The sequence below is a fragment of the Hylobates moloch genome, unplaced genomic scaffold (genome assembly GCF_009828535.3).
Source record: "Hylobates moloch isolate HMO894 unplaced genomic scaffold, HMol_V3 SCAFFOLD_11, whole genome shotgun sequence".
Taxonomy (NCBI): domain Eukaryota; kingdom Metazoa; phylum Chordata; class Mammalia; order Primates; family Hylobatidae; genus Hylobates; species Hylobates moloch.
This window is the reverse complement of record NW_026652286.1, coordinates 33,036,832-33,061,436: the sequence shown is the minus strand read 5'-3', so window position 1 is coordinate 33,061,436 and position 24,605 is coordinate 33,036,832. Positions and strand designations below refer to the sequence as shown.

General features: G+C 40.7%; 2 protein-coding genes across 3 annotated transcripts in view; one reads left to right on the top strand and one right to left on the bottom strand.

Moving 5' to 3' along the window:
- The window catches only part of PSMA1 (proteasome 20S subunit alpha 1), a 131,668-nt gene extending 116,855 nt beyond the window's left edge, over positions 1 to 14,813 (bottom strand). The window contains exon 1 of the mRNA XM_032166537.2: positions 14,606 to 14,813. The gene's annotated coding sequence lies outside the window, so the exon portion shown is untranslated. The remainder of the gene's footprint in view (positions 1 to 14,605) is intronic.
- A 278-nt stretch (positions 14,814 to 15,091) lies between these two features.
- Positions 15,092 to 24,605, top strand: part of PDE3B (phosphodiesterase 3B) — a 229,276-nt gene continuing 219,762 nt past the window's right edge. For both annotated transcript variants that reach the window (XM_032166536.2, XM_032166535.2), the window contains exon 1: positions 15,092 to 16,204. In XM_032166536.2, coding sequence (XP_032022427.1) covers positions 15,227 to 16,204 — 978 coding nt within the window. In that variant the 5' untranslated portion in view covers positions 15,092 to 15,226. The remainder of the gene's footprint in view (positions 16,205 to 24,605) is intronic.

The window sequence follows — 24,605 nt, the reverse complement described above, 5'->3', positions numbered from 1 at the left end:
CATGCAGTGTCTTATGGCAAGTATCATTGGGAGAATAACATAGGGCCCTGGAATTCTGGGGCAAGGCTATGCCATTTGTAGCACAGAATTATGTCTTTTGAGAAAAAGCTCTTGGTGAGTTACTGGGACTGGTAGAGGCAGAGTGCTTCACCATGGGGCACAAAGTGACCATGGGTTTAGAACTGCACATTACAAGTTTGGTTCTGCTGGATATGTTAAATCACAAGGCTGTATAGGTCTAGCAGTAGTCTACTTTAATATAGAAAATTACATCAAGGATTGAGCCTGAGAAGGACAAAGGGCATGGCAAATTGCATGCGCAGGTAGCCCAGACCAGCATGTCATTCACAACAGCTGAAATAACACCCTTCCCTAGCTTGTTCCTATGGCCATATGGGGGCCCCATATGAACAACTGAAGGAGAAGGAAAGCTTAAGCTTGATTTTTGGGTGGGTCTGTTCTGTGTGTGAGTACAAGCTCAAAATGGACCATGGCTGCATTACAACCACATTCAAGGATAGCCTTGAAAGACAGTGGAGAGGGAAAAATCTTCCCAGTGTGTGGATCTGTAAAAAGTGCACCTAGTCATTGACTTTTTGTGGAATGAGAAGTGGTCCAGTATATATAGACTTGGGAAATAGCCAATGGCCTGGCTGTCTGGTCAGGGGCCTGGAAAGAAAATAATTGAAAGATTTTAGAGAAGGAGTTCTGGGATAGAGGCATGCAGTTACATGAAGAGTTTAGTGTGACATATTATGGCCCAATAGAAAGCATCTACCGTGGAAGAGATTGTGAACAGTGAAGCAGATATAATAACCAGACCAGTTTATATAAACCAGTCTTTGTTGTTGGCTACCCTGAAACTGACATTTTGGCATAAGAACAAAATGGCCATGGTGCCAGAGACAGGCTATGCATGGGCCCAGGAGCATGGACCTCCCATCACCAAAGCTGACCTAGCTTCTGCTGCTTCTGAATGTCCAACCTGTCAGCAACAGAGATCAATGCTGTTATATCACTATTTCTTAATGAGACCAACTGGCCACTTGGTGGTAAGTCAACTACAAGGGCTAGAGGGTTGTTTTCACCTACTCTGGGTACAGGTTTGTCTTTCCTGATTGTAGTACCTTAGCCAGCACCATAATCCAGGGGCTTAAAGAATGTCTGATCTATGGGTGTAGAATACCACACAAAAAACATTTGAACAGGTGACCCATTTCACAGTAAAGGAGATGCAGGATTGAACTCATGACCATGGGAGCTCTAGCTATATCTTCTATAACAACATCATTTAGAAGTAGCCAACTTCATAGAACACGAACAGCTATCTAAAGGCACAGCTGAAACGTCAGCTCAGAAGCAACACTCTCAAAGGAGGCAGTGCCATCCTTTGCAGAGAAAAGCTCAGGATTATTCTTCTTCCTTTAGCTGGTCGTATGGGAACCCTTTCCTCTAGCCTCATTTTAGCCAAAGGTACCAACTGGGAAAGGGATGCTGTTGCAACTGTGGTAGATGACATGGGGATCAGAGCTAACTCAGAGACCTCTATATGGTACCATGTCATCAGCAGGAGGAACACAATGGCGATCGATGGGTGTAATCAGGACTAGCCCTATTTACCATCACTCCCAATAACTCTCACTGGGGGATTTTGGGCTCCCCATATGTGCAACTCTGGGCTCTGCAGGGCTGGAGGTCCCGAGAAGGAGTGCACTCTTGCCAGGGGACACAGTGAGTGTCTCATTGAACTATATGTTATAGATACTGCCAAGGCAGTTTGGACACCTCATGTCCAGAGACCTGCAGGCAAGAATAGGGTCACATCTTGGCAGGGGTAATCAACCCTGATCATCGGGAGAAGGTAGTGCTGCTTATAGACAATAAGGATAGGAATATGTATGCAACTCCTATGTCATCTACTTGGAAGCCTGCTGGTACTCCTTTGGCCCACTGTAGCTGTGAAAGGGCATGTACAACAACCCTGACTTGAAAAGGTTATGACTGCCAATGGCTCAGACCCATCAGGAATGAAGGTTTGGGTCACATCACAAGGTAAGCTACCATTACTTGCCAAGGTGATAGCTGAGGGTTGAGAGGACTTGAAATAGATAATAGAGGTGGGAGAGGTTAAGTACCTTGTGGCAGTCTCAAGCCCAACTGCAGCAATGGGGCTCCAGTTCATCTCACTAACTTCCTTCTAAGTTTTCTCTCAGGAAGAAAAGCCCATAGGAAACACGGAGGATATATTCCCTAAATTTGCACAGAGAAGCAGATCTGTCCAGAGAAAGAGGTGGACTGTGGCAATCAAGAAAATTTGTCATTCAGCCTGGGCGTGGTAGCTCACGCCTGTAATCCCAGCATTTTGGAAGCCAAGGCAGGCAGATCACCTGAAGTCAGGAGTTTGAGACCAGTCTGGCCAACATGGTGAAACCCTATCTCTACCAAAAATACAAAATTAGCTGGGCGTGGTGGCGTGTGCTTGTAATCCCAGCTACTTGGGAGGCTGAGGTAGGAGAATCACTTGAACTCAGGAGGCAGAGGTTGCAGTGAGCTGAGATCACGCCACTGCACTCCAGCCTGGGCAAAAAGAGCGAAACTCTGTCTCAAAAAAGAAAATTTGTCACTCAAATCTTCTGCTATAGGGAGCATAATTGACTACTGGACCCTTACTCTTCTGGATCCACCCGTTTCTGTACTGAGGCAATACTTCTTTTGGGCTTCTCCTAGTCAATAACAGCAGGGGTATAATGTAGGCCCATTCCTGTGAGATGAGGGACTCCTTTTAACAGGAGACTTTGGCTTGAGGACTCCACATTGGCCTGGTTGACACTTTCTTAGAATGATGCTGTAGTATAAGGCTCTTTCTACCTAATCCTCCTTCCTTTCCCTATTGTGAGACTTGCATCACAGTCTGAAGACTCTCTCCATTTCCTCTGGCTATCTTCCATTTATCTTTCATAGGCATTTTCCACAATAAGTCACTTGCACATCTAATTCTGTTTTGGCATTTGTTTCTCAGAGGATACAAACTAACACAATGCCACCAGGGAACAAGACCTTAACTAACAATAAAATGGTAGGGTATGAAGAAGACAGACTTAGAATCTACCTCCTGTACTGGATCTACAGAAATGTAGTATACAATGTTGACTGTGTTCTATGAACTGTTTTCTGCAAATGCCAATTCAAAAAACGTTATTTTTGCTAACTTAAAGAGGAAGTGCTGGAAAATAAAATGAAAGTAAAGGAATCACTTCCTCTATCTCTAACTGTTCTTTCACTTTTTTTTCCCTATTTACAGTTTTTATTATTACTTAAGTGATAATCTTTTGTACAGTCTGGCAGTCTACAAATTTATAACACTTGGCATTTGAGCAAAACACTACTAGAAAATCACTCAAAAGTGTGTGCCCTGAAGGAGCAAAAGCATAATCTTAATTGATATAAATGAGACCATTTTGTTACTGCCTAGTCAATTGTTTGAAAAGAGAACTGAACATTAGGAATCTTGTACCGTATTCTTATCTTATCTATGCTATTACTGTTTTGGCACATCTCTTAAATTCTTGAAACTGTATCTTACGTAACTAGAAAATCAAGTAAAGGTATTTACTCTCTAGAGCTAAAGAAAGACATACCCTTAGATGGGTCTTTTATATATTAATTATACTTCATGATGTGTGTGCATGCACATGCATGTGAGTGTGATGTAGAAAAAATCAGCGTAAGATTTGGAGTAAGGAGACCTGAACTCAGCTCTACAACTTGTAAGAAACCTGGGCAAGTCCTATTGCCTTATTGAATTTTGGTTACCCTGTAGGCTGTTGCAAAGTTCAAGTGTAACAGAGCATACGAAAAGGCTTTGTAAATTATAAAATGCCATATAAATGTGAATTTTTATGATAGCGATGATAATTAGGGATCTTCTTTAGGGCAGCTCCTGATATATGACAGATGTAAATAGCTTAGGATAAGCAGGAAGTTAATTTAACTCACTGTATTACTCTACTAGGGCTTCCATAACAAAACACCACAGACTGGGGAGCTTAAACAACAGAACTTTATTTTATCACAGTTCTGGAGGCTAGAAAGTCTAGAAGTTCAAGATCAAGGTGCTGGCAGGGTTGGTTTCTCCTGAGGCCTCTCTCCTTAGCTTTCAGATAGCCTCCTTCTTGCTGTGTCTTCATAAGTTTTTTTTCTCCATCCCTGGTGTCTCTTCCTCTTCTTATAAGGACATTAGTCATATTGGATTAGTGCCCCACCATTAGGACTTAATTTAACCTTAATTACCTCTTTAAAGGCCCCATTTCCTAATACAGACACACTGGGGTTAGGGTTTCAACATTCAAATTTTGAATGAACACAATTTAGTCCATAACACTCATCATTAAGTACGTTCAAATCCATTCCAGGGTCTATTCGAAACTATGCTGGTCTACCTCAGGATAATGTGGTTCCTAGACCTCCTGCCTCAGGGTTACTTGAGGTGCTTGGTAGAAATGCAGATTCCTCAGTCCCATCTCGGGTTTAATGAATCAGAATCTCTGGGGTTAGCATTCAGCAACTGCATTTTTATCATCTGGGTAAAAGTTATCTGGATGGTTCTTGTGTACCAAAGTTTAACAATTACTGTTATAATGGAAAGCACATAGAGCTTTGGAGTTCCATGGCCTAGGTTCAAATCCTGGCTCCACCAACTACTAGGTGTGTAATCTTTGACAAATTACTTAATCTTTCTGCCCTACAAATTACTTAATCTCAATTGTCCCATGTGTTGTAAAAATGAGGATTATTATTTCTGCCGGCAGATTGTTGTGAGGATGAGAGTAAGAGGCTTAGAGGACCTCACATGCTGTAGTTGCTTCATAATATTTTTATTGTTATCATTCTCATACTTTATATTCTGATAAAACAATGATTCCATGAACACTTTCATTTTTATGCCTTTTTTCTTCCTTGCAATGCCATCCTCTCTTATATCTAAATCCTATCCATCCTTTAAGACAGATTTTAAATCTCATCTACTTTATGTCACCCTTCCTGATCCTCACTGCAATTTGGCTATCTTTTAGGACAGGGGTCCTCAACCCCCAGACTGGTACTGGTCCATGGCCTGTTAGGAACCAGGCTGCACAACAGGAGGTGAGTGGCAGGTGAGTTAGCCTTACCGCCTGAGCTCCACCTCCTATCAGATCAGCGGAGGCATTAGATTCTCATAGGAACACGAATACTTTTGTGAACTGCGCATGCAAGGGATCTAGGTTGCATGCTCCATCTAATGCCTGATGATCTGAGGTGGAATAGTTTCATCCCGAAATCATCCCCCCCGGTCTGTGGAAAATTGTCTTCCACAAAATCAGTCATTGGTACCAAAAAGGTTGGGACTGCTGTTTCAGGATATTCCATTTTGTATTATAGTTATTTGTGTATGTCTTGTTCCCCACTGACCATTTACAACTGATTCTATCCCAACACTTGTACACATACACGCAACACACAAATGCATGCAACACACACTTTTCGAGGGTACCTAGGACAGGGCTTAAATTAATAAATATTTGCTGAATGGAATCAAAGGGGATATGTTTTTTGAAGGTGAAGATTCCAATTAATCCTTCGTAAAATTTGGGCTTTTTTTTTTTTTTTAAGTGATTTTTGTATTTTTTGTAGAGACAGGGTTTCACTATGTTGCCCAGGCTGGTCTTGAACTCCTGGCCTCAAGTTATTCTCCTAACTCAGCCTTCTGAAGTGCTGGGATTGCCGGCATGAGCCACCGTGCATAGCCAAAATTCAGGCTTTCTATGCCCATGATACAAGAAGTAGTAGCTCCTGTTTTAGGGGCTGGTACTATACAAGAAAATTTGAAACAGAATTTTGACAAATGTGAATGTATGTATGGAATAAAGCTAATATATCCCTTCATTCTCGTATCCCAATAACTAAACAGAACTGGAGCCTTTAGTTATTATTATGAATATGTGGCCAGAGAAACTTCCTGCAATGTGTACCTCTGGAAGAGTAAAGAGCTTGAGAGCGAGATTGATGAAGGATGAAGGAATTTTGATTGTTAGAGAAACTTGGAGCCCACAGTTTATTTTGAAACCATTTTTAGTAAAGATTTAGTCAGGTTCATTCCTATGAAGGTTTAGAAATGTCTGGTCTATTTTATAGCACAATAAAACCTCATGGTTTCCTGGTTGGTTGGTATTTGTTTAAAGAGAGTGGCTTGCTGGTCTGGACAACATTTGAGAGGCTATAATGAGAGGAAATCTGATGTAAACCATTTCACCTGTAAAAAGGAGGGTCTCTAAGGAATAAAATCAGCCATAGCCATGAAGTTTACTGGTTAAAGAGCCACAGTTTTGATTTGTTTAAAGTGTTGTTCATGTTAGAGTGGATGTTAGTGATCCTTTCAAACATGATTACACATCCCAAAATACAGTATTAAAATCTTGAATTTATATAAGGGTTCTTGTTATTTTTCACAGTTTGCACTTACATTTAATATAGTTACCAAAGCACCAAACCATGCTAGAGAGTTGTCACTGGGAACAGTCCAAGCATAATTCTAGTGAAGATTGATGTTAGGTTAAGAACCGGAGCGCTGCAGTTAATCCTGGTTATTTAGCAGGAAAACGACATAAAATACTCTTGCTTTTGCCTGAATTATCTGACTAGACATTAAAAAACTTCTGTAAATGTACAAGTCTTTATTTTGCTTTTCATTAGCAGATCTAGTTGTTTGTTTATTATTTCTGGAGCTGATAAAAATATAGTGATTTTAAACAAAGAATGTTGAACAAGATCATTTCAATGATCTTACCATCTGAATCTTCTCAAAAGGGAGATTTCTCACTGACTTCAAAGGGGTACGAGAAAAAAAGAAGCAGAATAAGATTGTATGACTCATTGAAGCCAGATAATAACTGTTTAGTTATTTTAACCTCTAAGAGCTATGCTAGACATTTATATTTGTTTCTGTATTATATAGAATCTGTAGCCTCACTGTCATAATTTTTACTCTTTTATTTGTAGGATACCACTATGAATACAAAATAAGTGTTGGTTTATCATATCTATTTCTAGAAGTGTAGGGAAGACTGTAGGTAGTATACCATTAAGGGGAATCCATTATTTTAAACTTATTTTTTTACACAGGAGAAAAGTTGGTATATGTGTACTTTATATTGTATCAATATACTCAAATTTTCTTTTTACACTAAAACTAACAAAATAATGATGAAACTAAAGGTACAGCTTTTTCCCGGCTAAACTTTCTAGAATGAAACTCTCTTTTCTTAATGTCAAAATAAGTATTAATTCATTCCTCAATCCACTGCAATCTGGCTTCTGCCCTAACTGTGGCAACTATTCCACATAAGGTTGACAACGAAACTTGTCATTGTCAGGTTTCATTGACATCCGTGGTTACTTTCCTGTCCTCATCTTTTTAGAATGTGGTATTTTTATGCTTTTTTGTCCCCCTTCTGGAAACTTCCTCATTTTGGTTTGTGACACCACTCCTGTCTGATTCTCTTTCTAGCTTTGCTACTTCCTTTTCAGTCATTCTTTTGAGCAATTCTTTAGTTCCTTGTCCCTTACATGTTGGTATTCCTGAGTTCAAAAACAAATCCTCTTCTCTTCTCACACTATATACTCTCATAGGGGATATCTCTTTTTCTCTCAGGGTTCCACTTCTCCATATGTACTACAGGCTTCCAATCTATACCTGTAGCCCAGATTGTTTTCTTGAGCTTCAGACTCATACATCCAATGGCCAAGAAACATTCCCACTTGGATTCAATCTGTTCAAAAGGAAATCCATAATCTTTACTCTCAATTATTCCTCTAGTACTTAGTATCCTGTTCAATGGTTTCAAGATATTCTAGTCACCTAGGCTAGAGCTGGGGAACCCTCTTCACAGTCTACTTTTCTGCACATTCCAATTCTATGGAACTGATCAGAAAGTTTTATAGCTGTTATTAATTCAATTAATTCTTCCTTTCCAAAGGGCACTACTGCCATTGACTTACAGAACTTTATCTTTCATTTGGCCAATTATAATCGTTTCTTAAATGATTTTCCTAGCTTTAGTCTTACATTCTTTCAAACTAACCTTCATTCAATACTAGCATTGGGTTTTGAAAAACAATTAAATACAATAAAAATTGATCATGGCTTCTCCCTCCTTTAAAACTTTCAACAGTTCCTTACCACCTACAGAATAAAGTCCAGGTTTCTTAGAGTGGCCTATAGGGATTCCCATGATTTGGCTTCCACCTATCTATCCAGTCTCATTTTTCCATTCCCATCTTCCCTCCCCCACAAATCATACCAATCTGTTTAAAGTTCCAGAAATGCCTATGATGTCTCATGCCTCCATGGCTTTGCAATACTGTTCTTTGTATGGAATACTCTCCCTCCTCCTTGTCCACCTGGGAAGCTCCTATTCTTCAATACCTAGTTTAGTATCTCTTCATCTGTGAACTACTCCATGTCCTATCACTGTACCTGGTAAGAACTCTGTTAGAGCATTTTGCACTGTACTGCATTTGTTTACTTATTTTCTCTTTTACTAAACTGAGGGCGGGGACTGTATCTCATTCATATATGTACCTTTAGTATCTGAGTAGCGTCAAGTACATGCTGAATAAATGAATACATGTTTGCAAACATAAATCTTTTTTTGTCTTCCCTATGTTTAATGCTAATATGAATGAAATTGGTTATGGCTTAATTTTTTTTTTCTGTTTCTCCATGTTACAACATACAGGCCCTAAATCAACATCTTTTCTGCAGAAGGAGATCTAAGATATGTAGGGCCATGAAATTAAGATAATATTATGTATGCATTCCTTAAAATTTAATACATAAAACATTTCTGCATTTATAGTAATTAGAACAGAGGCATTAACATCCCTGTAGCATTTGCTTTTTGATGAAAGAGAGCTAATTTATCTACTTGATTGTATAGTAAAAAGGCAGACTTAGTTGAATAAAATAATATTGAAAGTAAGGCTTAAAAAGAGTTGAACAGACAATATAATCCGGAGGTCTCCTTGGAAAAACTCAGAATTAACAGAGTCCTGTGAAGTCCTGAAGGGATGTGGGAGGGTAAGGAAAAGGATAGATGTAAGAAAAATAAACTAATTTACATTTACTAAGCATCTACTCATTGTTAGTTACCTTACACGTGTAATTTAATTTAATCCATAGTAACTCTTTAAGAGGTAGACATTGTTATCCCCATTTCACAAATGAAGTAGGTAACATGAGACTTTAAGTAACCTCCAAGGTCATGTAGCTACAAATGGTAACTAGATCAGAATAATGCTAAAGTTTCCTTCCTTCACATCATGCTGCCTGGACTTTCAAATGAAGTTCCCAGAGCTGCTGTGCTGCTGTGCGGCTGTGCGCAGCTTAGTAACACACACAAAGTCACATTATTTACTCCTATTTGCAATGATAATATGTAGGTGTTTCACTTAGCAGTTAATAGTAATATAACTGTAATTTATTTCTAATTCCATGCTTATTAAAAATTTTTTAAGAAAAGAATAGTCTTACACTTTTTGGTGATGCTAATTAACTAGATGAATCCTTTTGAGCTCCTCTTGCAAAACTGCATGAATACATTTTAAGTAGGCTTAGTGGAGAAACACACTTCTCTATCTATCTATCTATCTATCTATCTATCTATCTATCTATCTATCTATCTATCATCTATATCTATATCTATATCTATATATATATTTTTTTGGTGCGCTCTGTTTGTTGGCTCCATTTGGAATCCAGAAATGACTGCTTTCTGGGGGAAAAGGCAGTTTGCTTTTGCTGCCTCCTGTAGATTGCTTGGCCTGGCAGTTTGTCACTTTCCTGGGCAAGTATCCAGTTTGTGGTAGTGAGGTGGTTTTGTGGCAGAACTCCACAATTAACCACAAGTTCAGTGTCAACGGTAGGCTGCCACCGTCGTGGCTGTGATCCTTCAGATCTGCTGGGATAGCCAGAGCTGAAGAAACTCCTGCTTGTCTAGGGAGGGAACAAGAAAACTTGGAAAGAGTCTGCATTGCTGTTTGTTGTTCAAGGTTCAGGTTTTAGATTTATAATAAAAAATCCAGGAAATTTCAGGGTAATTGTTATAGATTTAATACTTTTACCAATTGTTATATTTTAAAATTATAATAGTAAATTTGTGTCAGAGATACAATTGTTGCTCTGAAAACTTGAAACAGAAAGAGGAAAATTCTTAAAGTACCAGAATATATGCTTTCACAGCCAAAGAATCCAGGTACTGTCACTTGAGTTAAATAAAAAATGACCCACACATCTCTGAAACATTTACTTTATGTTGAAAGTGAAATACGACATAAACATATGTGTAATTTTGTTTTTGTAAATCTAGGAAAAAGGGTTCTTTTAGTGATTTGGTGCAAATGAATGTTAAGAAAAATATTTTTAAATCACAATATGAAAAGTTTATTATATTCTATTTTAAGAGTTTTCTATTAAAATTCATTGACTAATAAAGCCAAAAATCAAAGGAAATACAGTTAAAGTCTGATTTATTAAAATAGTTTTGAGAAATATCAACACACTTGAAAAATTGTGAGGACTTGCTATAGGCTAAGTACTTGCTATAGGCATGAAGATTGAGCTAAGATTGAATAAGAGAGAATTCTTGTTTGAAGAATATATTGCAGAGGTAGCCATGTAAATAAGCAAATACGATAACAGAACATAAACCTTTATGTAACAAATAATAACAAACTCCTGTTCCATTAGTAGGGCCACACCATCTCTGTAGTTCCATCATACCTTACACTGAAGCCATAGGATACTTGAGTTATCCAAATGCACTATAGTTGCATTCCTCGATTTTTGCACTGCTTGTTTCCTTTGCCCAGATTATCTTTTCTCCCTACTTTACTTAGGTAACTTATATTCACCTTTTAATATCAAGCCTAGAAATCACTTCCTCTGAGTCCTCCAGAGCATTACTCCTTACCTGCTACTCCTACTGTAGTCTGGGCTCCTGAGATCTCAGAGTACACTGAGGATTATTACCTCTGTATCACAGCTCCTGTTACAACAGGCTGTAATAGTCTTCTTGCTGTCTTGCTTTCATTAGACTAAGGAACCACATCTTCACCATTATATCTTTGTCATCTATCACAGTGTCCAGCACACCGGGCACAGAATAAATACTAAATGAATGAATGCATTCATTAATGGAGATAGATTAAATGCTGGTGGAGGGGGGATGGTATGTAGGAGAACTGAAGAAGTAAAAGAAGTTAGGGAATATAATACAGAGATGAAAGAGAGAGGTCAGGGGAAAGAGGAGAGAGATCAGAAGACAGCCACCTGGACAGATGCTGGGGAGAGAAAGGAGGAAGACTGTAAGAGAGAGAAATGGAACTAGAAGAATGAGAAACTGAGAACAAGCTGAAACAACTACACAGTGGGGGCACCCTAGAAGAAAATTATTTCTTCTTTTTTAATAGTCCTAACACATTGTTCTCAACAGTTCTTAATCACATATTTATTCTTTTGTGCTATTTAATAGTCTATGTGCAGACTTTCTATCTCCCAGATAAAGCTGCAGCTCTGAGAAAGCTCTGAAGGAACTGTTATAGTTTTCAAAAATGTTCTAAATAGCATTTAGTACAAATCTCGGCATATAGTGGGCACTAAATAGCTACTTGTTGAGAAGAACTAAAAGAGTGAGTCAAAATGAAGCTCAGATTCTGAGATGAGTATTAGCTGCGAGGAACATAGGTATTGTTAACATACTTGGGCAACAGAGTTGCCACTGCACACAGAAAACAATGATCCTTTCTATGCTAGAGAAAAACTTGTCCGTTTTTATTTTTTAACATAAGGTTGTAAATGTTAATTATTTAATTCTTTGAAAAACATAAGGTTTTGTATGTATCTTCAGGGATGACTCTAGTTTTATAAATTTGGAATCTCAATGATACTGGTTAATTTACTGCCTATTTCTGAATTTCTTTGATATTTAAAATGTGTCAGACCACTTTATCCTGAGAAATTAGAAAAAAAAGAAATACCCAGGGGCTTGCATTGTCCTAAAATGACTTGGGAGCGGGGCGGTAAGAGCCAGGATCCCACGTCATGGTAAACCAGGAGAGTGGAGAGATCCACTAAGGAGTGGAGAGATGATGGGTCAAAATGTGAGGGAAGGCACCTAATGTAGATGACGGCTTGATGGGTGCAGCAAACCACCATGGCACGTGTATACCTATGTAACAAACCTGTACATTCTGCACATGTATCCCAGAACTTAAAGTATAATAATAATTAAAGAAAAAAAAAGACGTGAGGGAAGGCAAAGTCAGGTAAAATAAGGCTGGGGTAGAGTGCTGGGAAAAGTCAAAGGTATACTGTGACTTCAGTTTTTTTTTTTCATGACAGATAATGGTCATAAATTCTTGAACCTAAAGAACTAAGTAATTTTATTGGTTGTTTAAGTTTGGCAAGGGAATAATTAAATAATCTGACCTCTAAGAAATGCGGCCTAGTAATAATCTTTGACAAAGACTGTAAACAGAGAAGGGAGTTGCTATAAACATAGCTAGCTCATTCTTTTTGTGCATATTTTTAGTTAAGTAAACTTCTGATGGTCTTTGGTTACGTCCTTACACTTTATTTTAGAATTCTCTCAGGTGCTAGGCTGGCCTTCAGAGGGATGCACTCCAACTATGGGTTATTGAAAGATTTGGGCTTGTAGCCTTATAAAAACCTGAATGACAGCTAAAAGAAGGCTAGAGAATTGAGAAGACGATTTTGTGAAGAGGGCTTTGGATTTTATTTTTCAGAAAACAGTCGTTTCATACAATCCCTTTATTTTTACTTGTCAACACTGAGAGTTTGGTTTAGTTTGGTAGTATAAATAATATTAAAGGTTGCTCTTGGCTCTTGCTCTTATTATATTATTGGTAATCTGCAAGGTGAGTCTTCAGGATGCCTATGTATTTTTGGCATACAGAAATCAGAGCTTTTTAAGACTAGAAAGGATTTCAAAGGTTATCTAAATTAATTGCTTCATTTCACATTTGAGAAGAACAAGGGCAGTAAAAGTTATAGGATTGCTTAACGGCAGGGTATGAATGGCTAGGCCCAGACAAAAACTCACAAAACTGGATTTCTACTCCTCTACCGTTTCCATGATCATGTGCCAATCCTACTTTAGATGACAACTTCAGATTAAATGCACACACACATACATGCATATGCACACACACACACACCTTTTAATCTGAATTTGTTCTAATTTTCAAATCAATTTATTTCCTATGGAATTTATAATGGGAATTTCAATAATGCTGGTGCTAGTTTTGTCACGCCCTTCTGTACAAACTCAAAATGTATCCATTGTTTTTTACTTTAATCTTCAACTGGTGGTAATGAGTTCTATGCACATCATGTAAAAACTATATTTGCTGAGTTTTGCTGAAATGAGCATTTTTTTTCTTTCAATCGTCATGAGGATAAAATGACCTTTTGAATTTTTATCTTTTAGGACAAGCATTTGGGTAATACATTAGATAAGGAAAAGCAAAGGAAAGGGAATTCTGGAACTTTTTCATTTTGGTTAAATTCTTGTGCTAATTTCTCAGTGCCTTTTGCTATGCATGTGAACTGTGACCATATACGAAAATGGTCTGTTTTAGGTCATGACTGTGGGCAGAGATTAATTGGTGAAAAATGGGCCTGTTTGTGGGATTTACCACACAGTAAGGTTTCTCATCTCCTTGGAAAAGTGTGGAATTAGCTCTTTGAGAAATGCAGTCCGGTCATGAGGTTGAAGCGAGAGCTTAGGGAGAGAAACGCAGTTCACTCTCTAAGGCAGTTATGATTTAGATTCCAGAGCACTCCCTTTGGTGTAGCAAAGTTCTTTTCTTTTGGCTTTCACGTCTGTGTTTCCTAATGTTGCTAGTTTCACCAGTACTTCACAGATAGCATCTTATTCGGCTTCCTTCAAGTCCTGCTGATCCAAACTGGGGAGTGGTCTTGGAGAGGATTCCTAGTTCTCCCCGCTCCCCCATCTAGAAAATGCTGTTACAGTGAAAAAGCCTTCAATTTGCAAAGACCAATTGCGACAGCAAATCTGTGCTGTGTGGAAAGGGATACAAGTTGGGAACCGGCTGGTATGTACGGCAAGGGTACAAAATGGAAGGCGAGACGTTAGTTCTTCGCCTGTGAAGATGGTTCTTGAGCAACACTCAAGAACGTGCACGTGGAGTGCTCCTAGAGTGCACTCCACGTGCACGTTCCTCCCTAAGAGCCACTGCAAGGATCCTGGGCCTGCTGCGTGGCCCAAGAATCCACGTTGCTTCTGAGGCCAGATCTAGCCACAGCGATTAGGGTTTCTTCGCCATGGCCTTGGTGGTGGCTGGCCCTCATCTGGTCACAGTCTGAAGACCCACCCTGAAAGGGGCTAAGGTTAGAGACAGCGCCCCTCCTCTCCCATCCTTAGCTCAGCATCCCCACCAGGCACACCCCTTGGGGACCACAAACGCCCTCTTTCCCGAAGACCCCAGTAGTGACCTGTGGGATTCCGGCTGGGTGTCTGTGACTTACCCTCAAAGAGAACCTGCACGCCTGGGGTCCCAGGATGGCGGGCTTGCCCCTCCCATCCGAAGATGACCTCGTCCTTCTCTTTCAGTCCCGGCCGGTCTTCTGACTGCCGCCGCCGCGCTTTCCTCGGCCTGGGCACGCTGGGTCGGCGGGGTCCCGGCTCGCGTCCCTGTTGGGCGGCCGCGGCGCGGGTGGCGGCGGGACAAGGCGCGAGCGCGCGCTGGGCGCGCGCCCGGCCGGGACAGCCGCAGGGGAGGAGCGCCCGCCCGCCTCTCGCGCGCCCAACGGACCCGGCTGGGGCCGTGAGGTAACTGTTGCAGCCAGCGGAGCTGGGAAGCGACACCGAGTCTCCAGTCCCGAGAGGTGCCCGAGGGAAAAGGAGGCGGCAGCCAAACTGGTCCTGGAGAGAAGCCCCTTCCGCCACTCTCCTCAGCCAGCATGTCCCGGACTCCGCCGCTCCTCAGTCCGCTCGGTGGGGACCCCGGGCCGTGGCGGCCGGCGCAGCCCTGACGGGTTGCGAGCCAGGGGGCGCCCCGAACGTGGAGGCTGGGGTCTGGGAGCACGAGCGGCCGCTGAGGTACGAGCGGAGTGTGCTGAGTCCCGTGGCCACCCCCGGCCCCAGCCATGAGGAGGGACGAGCGAGACGCCAAAGCCATGCGGTCCCTGCAGCCGCCGGATGGGGCCGGCTCGTCCCCCGAGAGTCTGAGGAACGGCTACGTGAAGAGCTGCGTGAGCCCTTTGCGGCAGGACCCTCCGCGCGGCTTCTTCTTCCACCTCTGCCGCTTCTGCAACGTGGAGCTGCGGCCGCCGCCGGCCTCCCCCCAGCAGCCGCGGCACGGCTCCCCCTTCTGCCGGGCGCGCCTCTCGCTGGGCGCCCTGGCTGCCTTTGTCCTCGCCCTGCTGCTGGGCGCGGAACCCCAGAGCTGGGCTGCCGGGGCCGCCTGGCTGCGGACGCTGCTGAGAGTGTGTTCGCACAGCCTCAGCCCCCTCTTCAGCATCGCCTGTGCCTTCTTCTTCCTCACCTGCTTCCTCACCCGGACCAAGCGGGGACCCGGCCCGGGCCAGAGCGGCGGCTCCTGGTGGCTGCTGGCGCTGCCCGCCTGCTGTTACCTGGGGGACTTCTTGGTGTGGCAGTGGTGGTCTTGGCCTTGGGGGGATGGCGACGCAGGGTCCGCGGCCCCGCACACGCCCCCGGAGGCGGCGGCGGGCAGGTTGCTGCTAGTGCTCAGCTGCGTGGGGCTGCTGCTGACGCTCGCGCATCCGCTGCGACTCCGGCACTGCATCCTGGTGCTGCTCCTGGCCAGCTTCGTCTGGTGGGTCTCCTTCACCAGCCTCGGGTCGCTGCCCTCCGCCCTCAGGCCGCTGCTCTCCGGCCTGGTGGGGGGCGCTGGCTGCCTGCTGGCCCTGGGGTTGGATCACTTCTTTCAAATCAGGGAAGCGCCTCTTCATCCTCGGCTGTCTAGTGCCACCGAAGAAAAAGTGCCTGTGATCCGACCCCGGAGGAGGTCCAGCTGCGTGTCGTTAGGAGAAACTGCAGCCAGTTACTATGGCAGTTGCAAAATATTCAGGAGACCTTCATTGCCTTGTATTTCGAGAGAACAGGTATGTTAGCTGGAAGGCGAGGTCTGGGACGCGAGCGGGTTCGGGTTTACCGCTGCAGTTGCCGAGTTGAATTCGCTTATTTGAAAGCATGTTAACTTTCTAAATGGAAAAAGGGTGTGTGTGGGGGGAGGGGAGGGAGGAAGGGGGAGGAAATGTTTTATTCTGGAAAGGATTCTTAAAATACAGGAAGTCTTTTAAAAATGCAGAAGCAAGTACCTTTTGTCATTGAATAGAAATCAAATAGCCCGCTAATCACATGGCACTGTTTAAGGACTGTATATGCAATAGATGAGTTTGCAGAAGAATGAGGTGAATCATTTGTGGTTGAATAGATTGACTACTCCTGCTTTTGGCATACTCTGATGTGTGTCTTTTTGGTGCCATTTATCTGTTTGCTGTTATAATGATGCCTACCCAAGGATAACATACAGCCTTTAGAATGAGAGGATACATCAGTCAGTTTTAATCAGTGTGGTTTCGTTATTGAAAATCGAGAGGAAAAATCTGAGATTTTATCGTTACAAGACATGAGCTTTGCAAATGAGAGTAATTTAGATGAAAAGACAGCAGTATAGGTGAATATAATATTTTACAGATTAATTCAATGTTCTTTGTATTTGTTGCATAATTAGGAGACTGTTTTAACAGTTTAAACTTTAAACTTGATAATTCCTGGAAAGACGCCAAAAGCATTTCTATTTTTTCACCATAGGTTTACATATTTTTGTTTTTTTAAAAGGGATTGAAATCATTAGCAAATGAGTTTATATCTTTATATAGTATTGGAAAATCTACCTGTTCTACATCACCAAGAAACTTAATAAGTATAGTTACTATTATTGAGCATTTATGAAGTGCAAAACATTTTACACATACTGTCTCAAATCCTCACAAGAACGGTGTTTGGCTGGTGCCATTAACCTCTAGAGATGAGAAATCTAGGCTTACAGAGGTAACACGGCTTCACATGTCTAGTAAGTGGTAGTTCTGGGATTTGATTAGATTTTTCAGTTTTCAATGCTGTGTTCTGCACGACTAACTTGTAAGTTTAGTGGTTTTAAGTAGGAGAGTAAGAGCGTACACCATAGGTTTTCTGAATTTTTGGATTACTGATATGCTTTACACTGGGAGCCAATATGTTGGAGACAAAAGTTTCTTGTCTTTAATGCATTTGATGCATTCTTCTCTCTTATTTTCTGTTCTCTTCCTTCACTTATTGTCTGTCTTCTCTTCGAAATAATCTCCAAGCTACTACACTGGTTTTATAACATGTTGAACACTGATCTGTAGTATTCCAGTGACACAATACTTTGCTTCTTGAGTTGGCTTCAGAGGCCACTTCTGTGGCAACCACTTGAAAAAGTTTTGTTATGCCTTTTGTTTTCTCAGTTTACTACCAGTGATAATAGATAGTACTTCAGGAAAATGTGTGTCGGAAGAAAAATTGTTTTGAGAGGATTTATTATGGAGCAAAGTAGTATCAACTATTTTCATAGAATGGAATTAATATTTGAATTTTGACCAAATGTGAACAAATTGCATTTTTTAACACTGGAAGATTGTTTTAGCAGTTTCATCACTTTTGTGGGCAATTTTCCTGAACTTAACAGTTACAGTTTAACATATTTTAATTGTAATTTGTTGGTGCGGTAATTCTGTCTGTCCTCTTGTAAGTGGAAAATTTCTAGGCTTCTTAATCCTAGTGTGGTGCTCTTTCCATCATAGCTATATACGTATATATACTATATACGTATATAGCTATACCAGGTAGCTTCAATTATTGTTTATATTAGAGGAAAATACAATTTGTGCTTCCAAAAAGGTTGTATTTTCTTAGTGCAGAAAACCCTGATTCACATTCCACTTTTAATAGGAACATTTTTGCACACTTAAAGTGTATGTGAATAGTTCAGGGTTTATACATGCCTACCTAATATTCAGTGTCTACAAAATAATTCTATTTTGACATTACTAGAAAAGGGTATTTTTAACTTAGCAGATACTGTCATAACAAGAATTTTTATTTATGCTTGTTCCCGAAGTCTAACAGTGGATTTGTGCTTTTTGTTTGCATATATATTATGTTAAATATATTTAGAGGAAATCAGTACTTTTATGGAAGTAAAAGTTTAGGAGATTTTCGAATTTTCAAAGTGTCGTATATGACAATGGTAAAAACACTTGCTTGTTTCAGAAAGTGAAGGAAGATGAAAAGATTTTAGATAGGACCTGACATAGGAGAAAATGTCCTGGATTCATAGGCAGAGGATTGAGGAGTCTTGGCTTAACTGTTTAATTTTGGAAAAGTCAGTGAACCTTTCTGAATCTTAGTATCCTGTCAAATTAAAGGATCCTAGTAGATGAATTCTGTAATACCTTCTAATTCTAAAATTAAATTATATAATACCTTCGAATTCTAAAATTAAATTCTTTTTGTTTACACTTTTGGTAAGGTAGAAATAAAAATAAAATAAGATGTCACAAACTAGTAATTCTTGAAGTTTTACTTAAATGTTGAATGTTGACCTTGCTAACCTATACTTTCCAAGGTATAATAATTGAAAAAGATGAGCAAATATCCTATATATTTTGGATAGGACTTTAAAAAAGTATACGGGGGTTCATTTATGGGATGGTAACAAAATTACTACATGTTCATTTCTTTAAGAATTTAAACATTTTTATTAACCTCTTTGAAAGCCACTTAAATTTCTATCAATAGAAATGTTTTTAATTGTAGAATAATAGATTTAAAGTAGTTTTTAACTTTTGGGATGTTATATTACTGTGTTGAAAAATAATGGCATGTTTGTAAAACATTTGATTTTATAATTAGATTTATAATATTTGATTTAAATGCTATATATGTGTTAGTTCAGTTCTTAACTAAGGTTTTTTTTTTTGTTTTTTTTTGGCAAAGCAGTTAGAGATTTGAAGCCCAGTAAATCTAGTTACTGTTAATGGTGTTCTGCTTTGGTGGGTTAATGGAAAGAAGCACTGAGTTTGTAGTCTTATCTGCCAAGAATCAGCAGAAACTAATAGGAAGTTTAAAAAAATCAGTCGTCTGCATGGAAGCTTTAATCAGAATTAAACAAGCTACATTTCTATGCCATTTTAATTGCATATTCTACAGTGCAATTTTCAGCTTTTCAATGAGATCACTTCGTGTTTGACTAGGTAAATACAAGGTTTTGAAAGGCATAAGTTAGTGTGTGAGATATTTTTCTATACCTTTAATGCTAAGTGCTTTCTAAATGGTTAGGTAAATATTTAAAAATTCTGTGGCCCTAATGCCCATAAATATTACTTAAAGTGTTAATTTTATTTGAAAAAGGTATACATATGTAGTGTGAGAACTTAAAAAAGAGCGTTTTTTTTAAAGTTGTGATTATTTACTCACCTAAGGAATTTGCAAGGCATAATTCCCCGTTAATTTCTTTAAGAATACTGTAGTATTTGTGAAATTTATTTTATGGCTTCAATGAGTGAGTGTTTTATTCCAATTTCATGTTACTATTTTGTGGTAAAATATCAGCCTACATAATAATTTTATACTTTATTTTGTAAATGTAGTATGTACTCTGCCATGAGTGTTATTTTTCAAAAACACAGATTTGATAGAGTCGCTCTGTTTTAAAAATCTCTTATGGCTTTTCATTGTCCACAGGATACTGTTCATGCCCTTGACCCTTGCTTGCAAAGTCCTTCATAATCTGCACTTTGCCATTTTTTGTTTTATTTTTTTAAAAAGCATTTTATTACTAATGGGACACTCCCTCTCCACATACATTCTAGCTATTTGAGGGCTGCTTCTTGTTATTGACATTGTGGATTTTTCTCTTTTGATTTTAACATCTCCATTTGTTGAAATCTCCTTTAAGGAACAAATAAGATTAGGCAGACTTTAGACAGTACACTGATACTCAAATTTATATATAACCTGAGAACAAAACTTCATTATAGCAGAATGGGCCATATTTAAAAATAAAAGTTGACAAACCATGTGAAGCAGTGCTGATGAGTATTTTCATTATAGTGCATTAGATTGTCACATCTCCGTAATTTGTTTTTATACACTTAGTAGAAGGTAACCATAAGTAAAACCATAAAGTTTGTTTTTCATTGTCATCAGACTCTATCCTCCTCAGTGGCAGGCCCTTCTCTCATTCTTTCTCTTTTCCCTTTCAATTACCAAGTCAGCTTATTTCCCTAGCACACTCTTCTGCCTTCTGTACCCCATTCAAAGCAAAAATTTATACATGCCGAAAAAGTCTATTTCAGTATAAATGTTGGTATAGATATATAAAATATAGGACAGGTTCAGAGTTTATCTAATCTAATTGAAATCTGCTCATTATATATTGTACAAGGAAAATAAATTGAACTCCAGAGAGATAAAAATACTGGCTGAGGGTTATTCTGTGAGATATTTGGAAAACGAGGACTAGAACCTAGGTCTTTACTCCTAGTCCACTTTTACTTTCCACAAGGAGCATATATACTTCCCATCATAGCTTTCCAAGGCTGTACTTAATTTTGCCAGGTATCTCCGATTATGTGAAAAAAAGCAGTGTCTCTGGTTAAAGGAGGTAGGCGAGAAGTGAGAGAGAGTCAGTTAAGAGGGACTCTTGAAAATTGCATAGTTTATAATGACCTTGATGACAAACGTTTGATACAGTTATTTCAGAGTAATTTGTAAGGATGCAGCTGGTCTCAAACTCATAACCTACATAACATTTATTATGTTGAAGACAGAGGGGAGGGTCAAAAGGAGAGTAGGAAGAATGGAAGTGAACTGACTATTGCCTGCTTGGCTTAAAGGCATTCAGTTTAAACAAAAGAAACTGAAAAACTGTTAGCTAAACAACATTTTGGAAGAACTGGGTTCTGTCTGTGGGTGGTCTCTGACAGTTTATAACACTGAGTTGTTGTTCACCTTGTTATTTACAAGCTGATCTGCGCTCATTTAGGTTGTTGTTATAAGGCTGTTCTTAGAACTTGGGGCAGAAGAGTGTATCTCCCACTGTTTTTTTTTTTTTTTTCTTTTACAACCAAGAACTTTCCTTCTGGCATTGATTTACCTAGCAGATAACTTTACAGATTTCTTCTCTTCCATCTGCCACAGTACGTTGTTTGGCCACCTCTTCCTTACATTTCATACAACTTGCATTCAGCAATTTTTTTTTTTTTTTTTTTTTTTGAGACAGGGTCTCACTCTGTTGCCCAGGCTAGGGTGCAGTGATGTGCAGTCTTGCCTCACTGAAAACTCTGCCTTACAGGCTCAAGTAATCCTCCCACCTCAGCCTCCTGAGTAGGTGGGATTGCAATGCGTGCCACCATGCCCAGCTAATTTTTGTATCTTTTTTTTTTTTTTTTTTTGTAGAGAAGGGGTTTTGCTATGTTGCCCAGGCATGTCTCAAACTCCTGGGCTCTAGCGATCTGCCCATCTTGGCCAAAGATGTCCACATTTGAGAATGTGTTACCTTACGTGGCAAGGTAAGAGATGAAGAGATTATCCAGGATTATCTGAGTGGGTGCAGTGTAATCATGAGGGTCCTTAAAAAGTAGAAGAGAGAGGCAGAAGAGATCAGAGAAGATTTGACAGTGGAAGCAGGGTTGGAGTAATACAGTGTGATACACATCCACCCTTGGGAGGCTGAGGCCGGAGAATGGCTTGAACCCGGGAGGCGGAGCTTGCAGTGAGCCAAGATCACTCAACCCATCTTTGCTAGCTTTGGTGATGAAAGAAGGGGACCCTGAGCCAAGGAAAGCAGGCAGCCTCTAAGAAGATGAAGAAGGTAAGGAAGTAGATTTTTTCCCTAGAGCTCCCAGAAAGTATTGAAGCGCCACCAGCACCTTGGTTTAGCTTAGTGAGACCTATATCAGACTTCTGACTTGCAGACCTATAAGATACATTTGTGTTATTTTATGCCTTTGAATTTGCAATAATTTGTTACAGGAGCATATTAGTTTGCTAGGGCTGCCATGACAAAGTACCACAAACTAGGTGGCTTGAACAGCAGAAATAAATTGTCTCACAGTTCTGGAGGCCAGAAGTCCAAGATCAAGTTATCTCCAGGGTTGGTTCCTTTTGAAGGCTGTGAGGGAGAATCTGTTCCATGTCTTTCTCCTAGCTTCTGGTGGTTTACTGGCAGTCTTTGGCTTGTAGATGCATCATGCTGATCTCATTCTTCACCTTCGCATGGCATTCTCCCTGTATGTTCACATAGTCTTTCCCTGTATCTGTCTTTGTTTCCAAATTTTCTAATTTTCTAAGGATCCAGGTCATATTGGATTGGGGTCCACCCTGATTATCCCCGTAGAGACCTTATTTCCTAATAAGATTACATTCTGAGGTACTGAGGATTAGGACTCAACATATTTTTTTGGGGCGATACAATTCAACCCATGTAGGTAGAAACAGAAAACTAAAGCTATGTAAAATTGAATTGTTTTTCAAAATGGATGCTGAATATAAATTGATGCATTTAGATTTTTGCTAGCAGTGAGTAAGAATGCCCCTGGATCCACAATCTTATCAGCCAGTGCTTCCTATTTACTGACTTTTAAGTTTGGCTAGTCTAGTGGGTATGAAATGGCATTTCTGGGGGTGGAGCCAAGATGGCCGAATAGGAACAGCTCTGGTCTACAGCTCCTAGCCTGAGCGACACAGAAGACGGGTGATTTCTGCATTTCTGTTTGAGGTACCGGTTTCATCTCACTAGGGAGTGCCAAACAGTGGGTGCAGGAGAGTCGGTGAAGTGCACTGTGCGCGAGCCGAAGCAGGGCGAGGCATTGCCTCACTCGGGAAGCGCAAGGGGTCAGGGAGTTCCCTTTCCTAGCCAAAGAAAGGGGTAACAGACGGCACCTGGAATATCGGGTCAGTCCCACCCTAATACTGCGCTTTTCCAACGGGCCTGGAAAACGGCACACTAGGAGATTGTGTCCCGCACCTGGCTTGGAGGGTCCTATGCCCACGGAGTCTCCCTGATTGCTAGCACAGCAGTCTGAGATCAAGCTGCAAGGCAGCAGTGAGGCTGGGGGAGGGGTGCCCGCCATTGCCCAGGCTTGCTTAGGTAAACAAAGCAGCCAGGAAGCTCGAACTGGGTGGAGCCCACCACAGCTCAAGGAGGCCTGCCTGCCTCTGTAGGCTCCACCTCTGGGGGCACGGCACAGACAAACAAAACGTCAGCAGGAACCTCCACAGACTTAAATGTCCCTGTCTGACTGACAGCTTTGAAGAGAGTAGTGGTTCTCCCAGCAGGCAGCTGGAGATCTGAGAACGGACAGACTGCCTCCTAAAGTGGGTCCGTCACCCCTGAGCAGCCTAATTGGGAGGCACCCCCCCAGTAGGGACAGACTGACACCTCACTCGGCCGGGTACTCCTCTGAGACAAAACTTCCAGAGGAACTATCAGACAGCTGAATTTGCAGTCTCACGAAAATCCGCTGTTCTGCAGCCACCGCTGCTGACACCCAGCCAAACAGGGTCTGGAGTGGACCTCTAGTAAACTCCAACAGACCTGCAGCTGAGGGTCCTGTCTGGTAGAAGAAAAACTAACAAACAGAAAGGACATCCACACCAAAAACCCATCTGTACATCACCATCATCAAAGACCAAAAGTAGATAAAACCACAAAGATGGGGAAAAAACAGAGCAGAAAAACTGGAAACTCTAAAAAGCAGAGCACCTCTCCTCCTCCAAAGGAACGCAGTTCCTCACCAGCAACGGAACAAAGCTGGATGGAGGATGACTTTGACGAGTTGAGAGAAGAAGGCTTCAGATGATCAAACTACTCTGAGCTACGGGAGGAAATTCAAAACAATAGCAAAGAAGTTAAAAACTTTGAAAAAAAATTAGAAGAATGGATAACTAGAATAACCAATGCAGAGAAGGGCTTAAAGGAGCTGATGGAGCTGAAAGCCAAGTTTCGAGAACTACGCAAAGATTGCAGAAGCCTCAGTAGCAGATGCGATCAACTGGAAGAAAGGGTATCGCTGATGGAAGATGAAATGAAGGAAATGAAGCGAGAAGGGAAGTTTAGAGAAAAAAGAATAAAAAGAAATGAACAAAGCCTCCAAGAAATTTGGGACTATGTGAAAAGACCAAACCTACGTCTGATTGGTGTACCTGAAACTGACGGGGAGAATGGAACCAAGTTGGAAAACACTCTGCAAGATATTATCCAGGAGAACTTCCCCAATCTAGTAAGGCAGGCCAATATTCAGATTCAGGAAATACAGAGAACACCACAAAGATACTCCTCGAGAAGAGCAACTCCAAGAAACATAATTGTCAGATTCACCAAAGTTGAAATGAAGGAAAAAATAATAAGGGCAGCCAGAGAGAAAGGTCGGGTTACCCACAAAGGGAAGCCCATCAGACTAACAGCTGATCTCT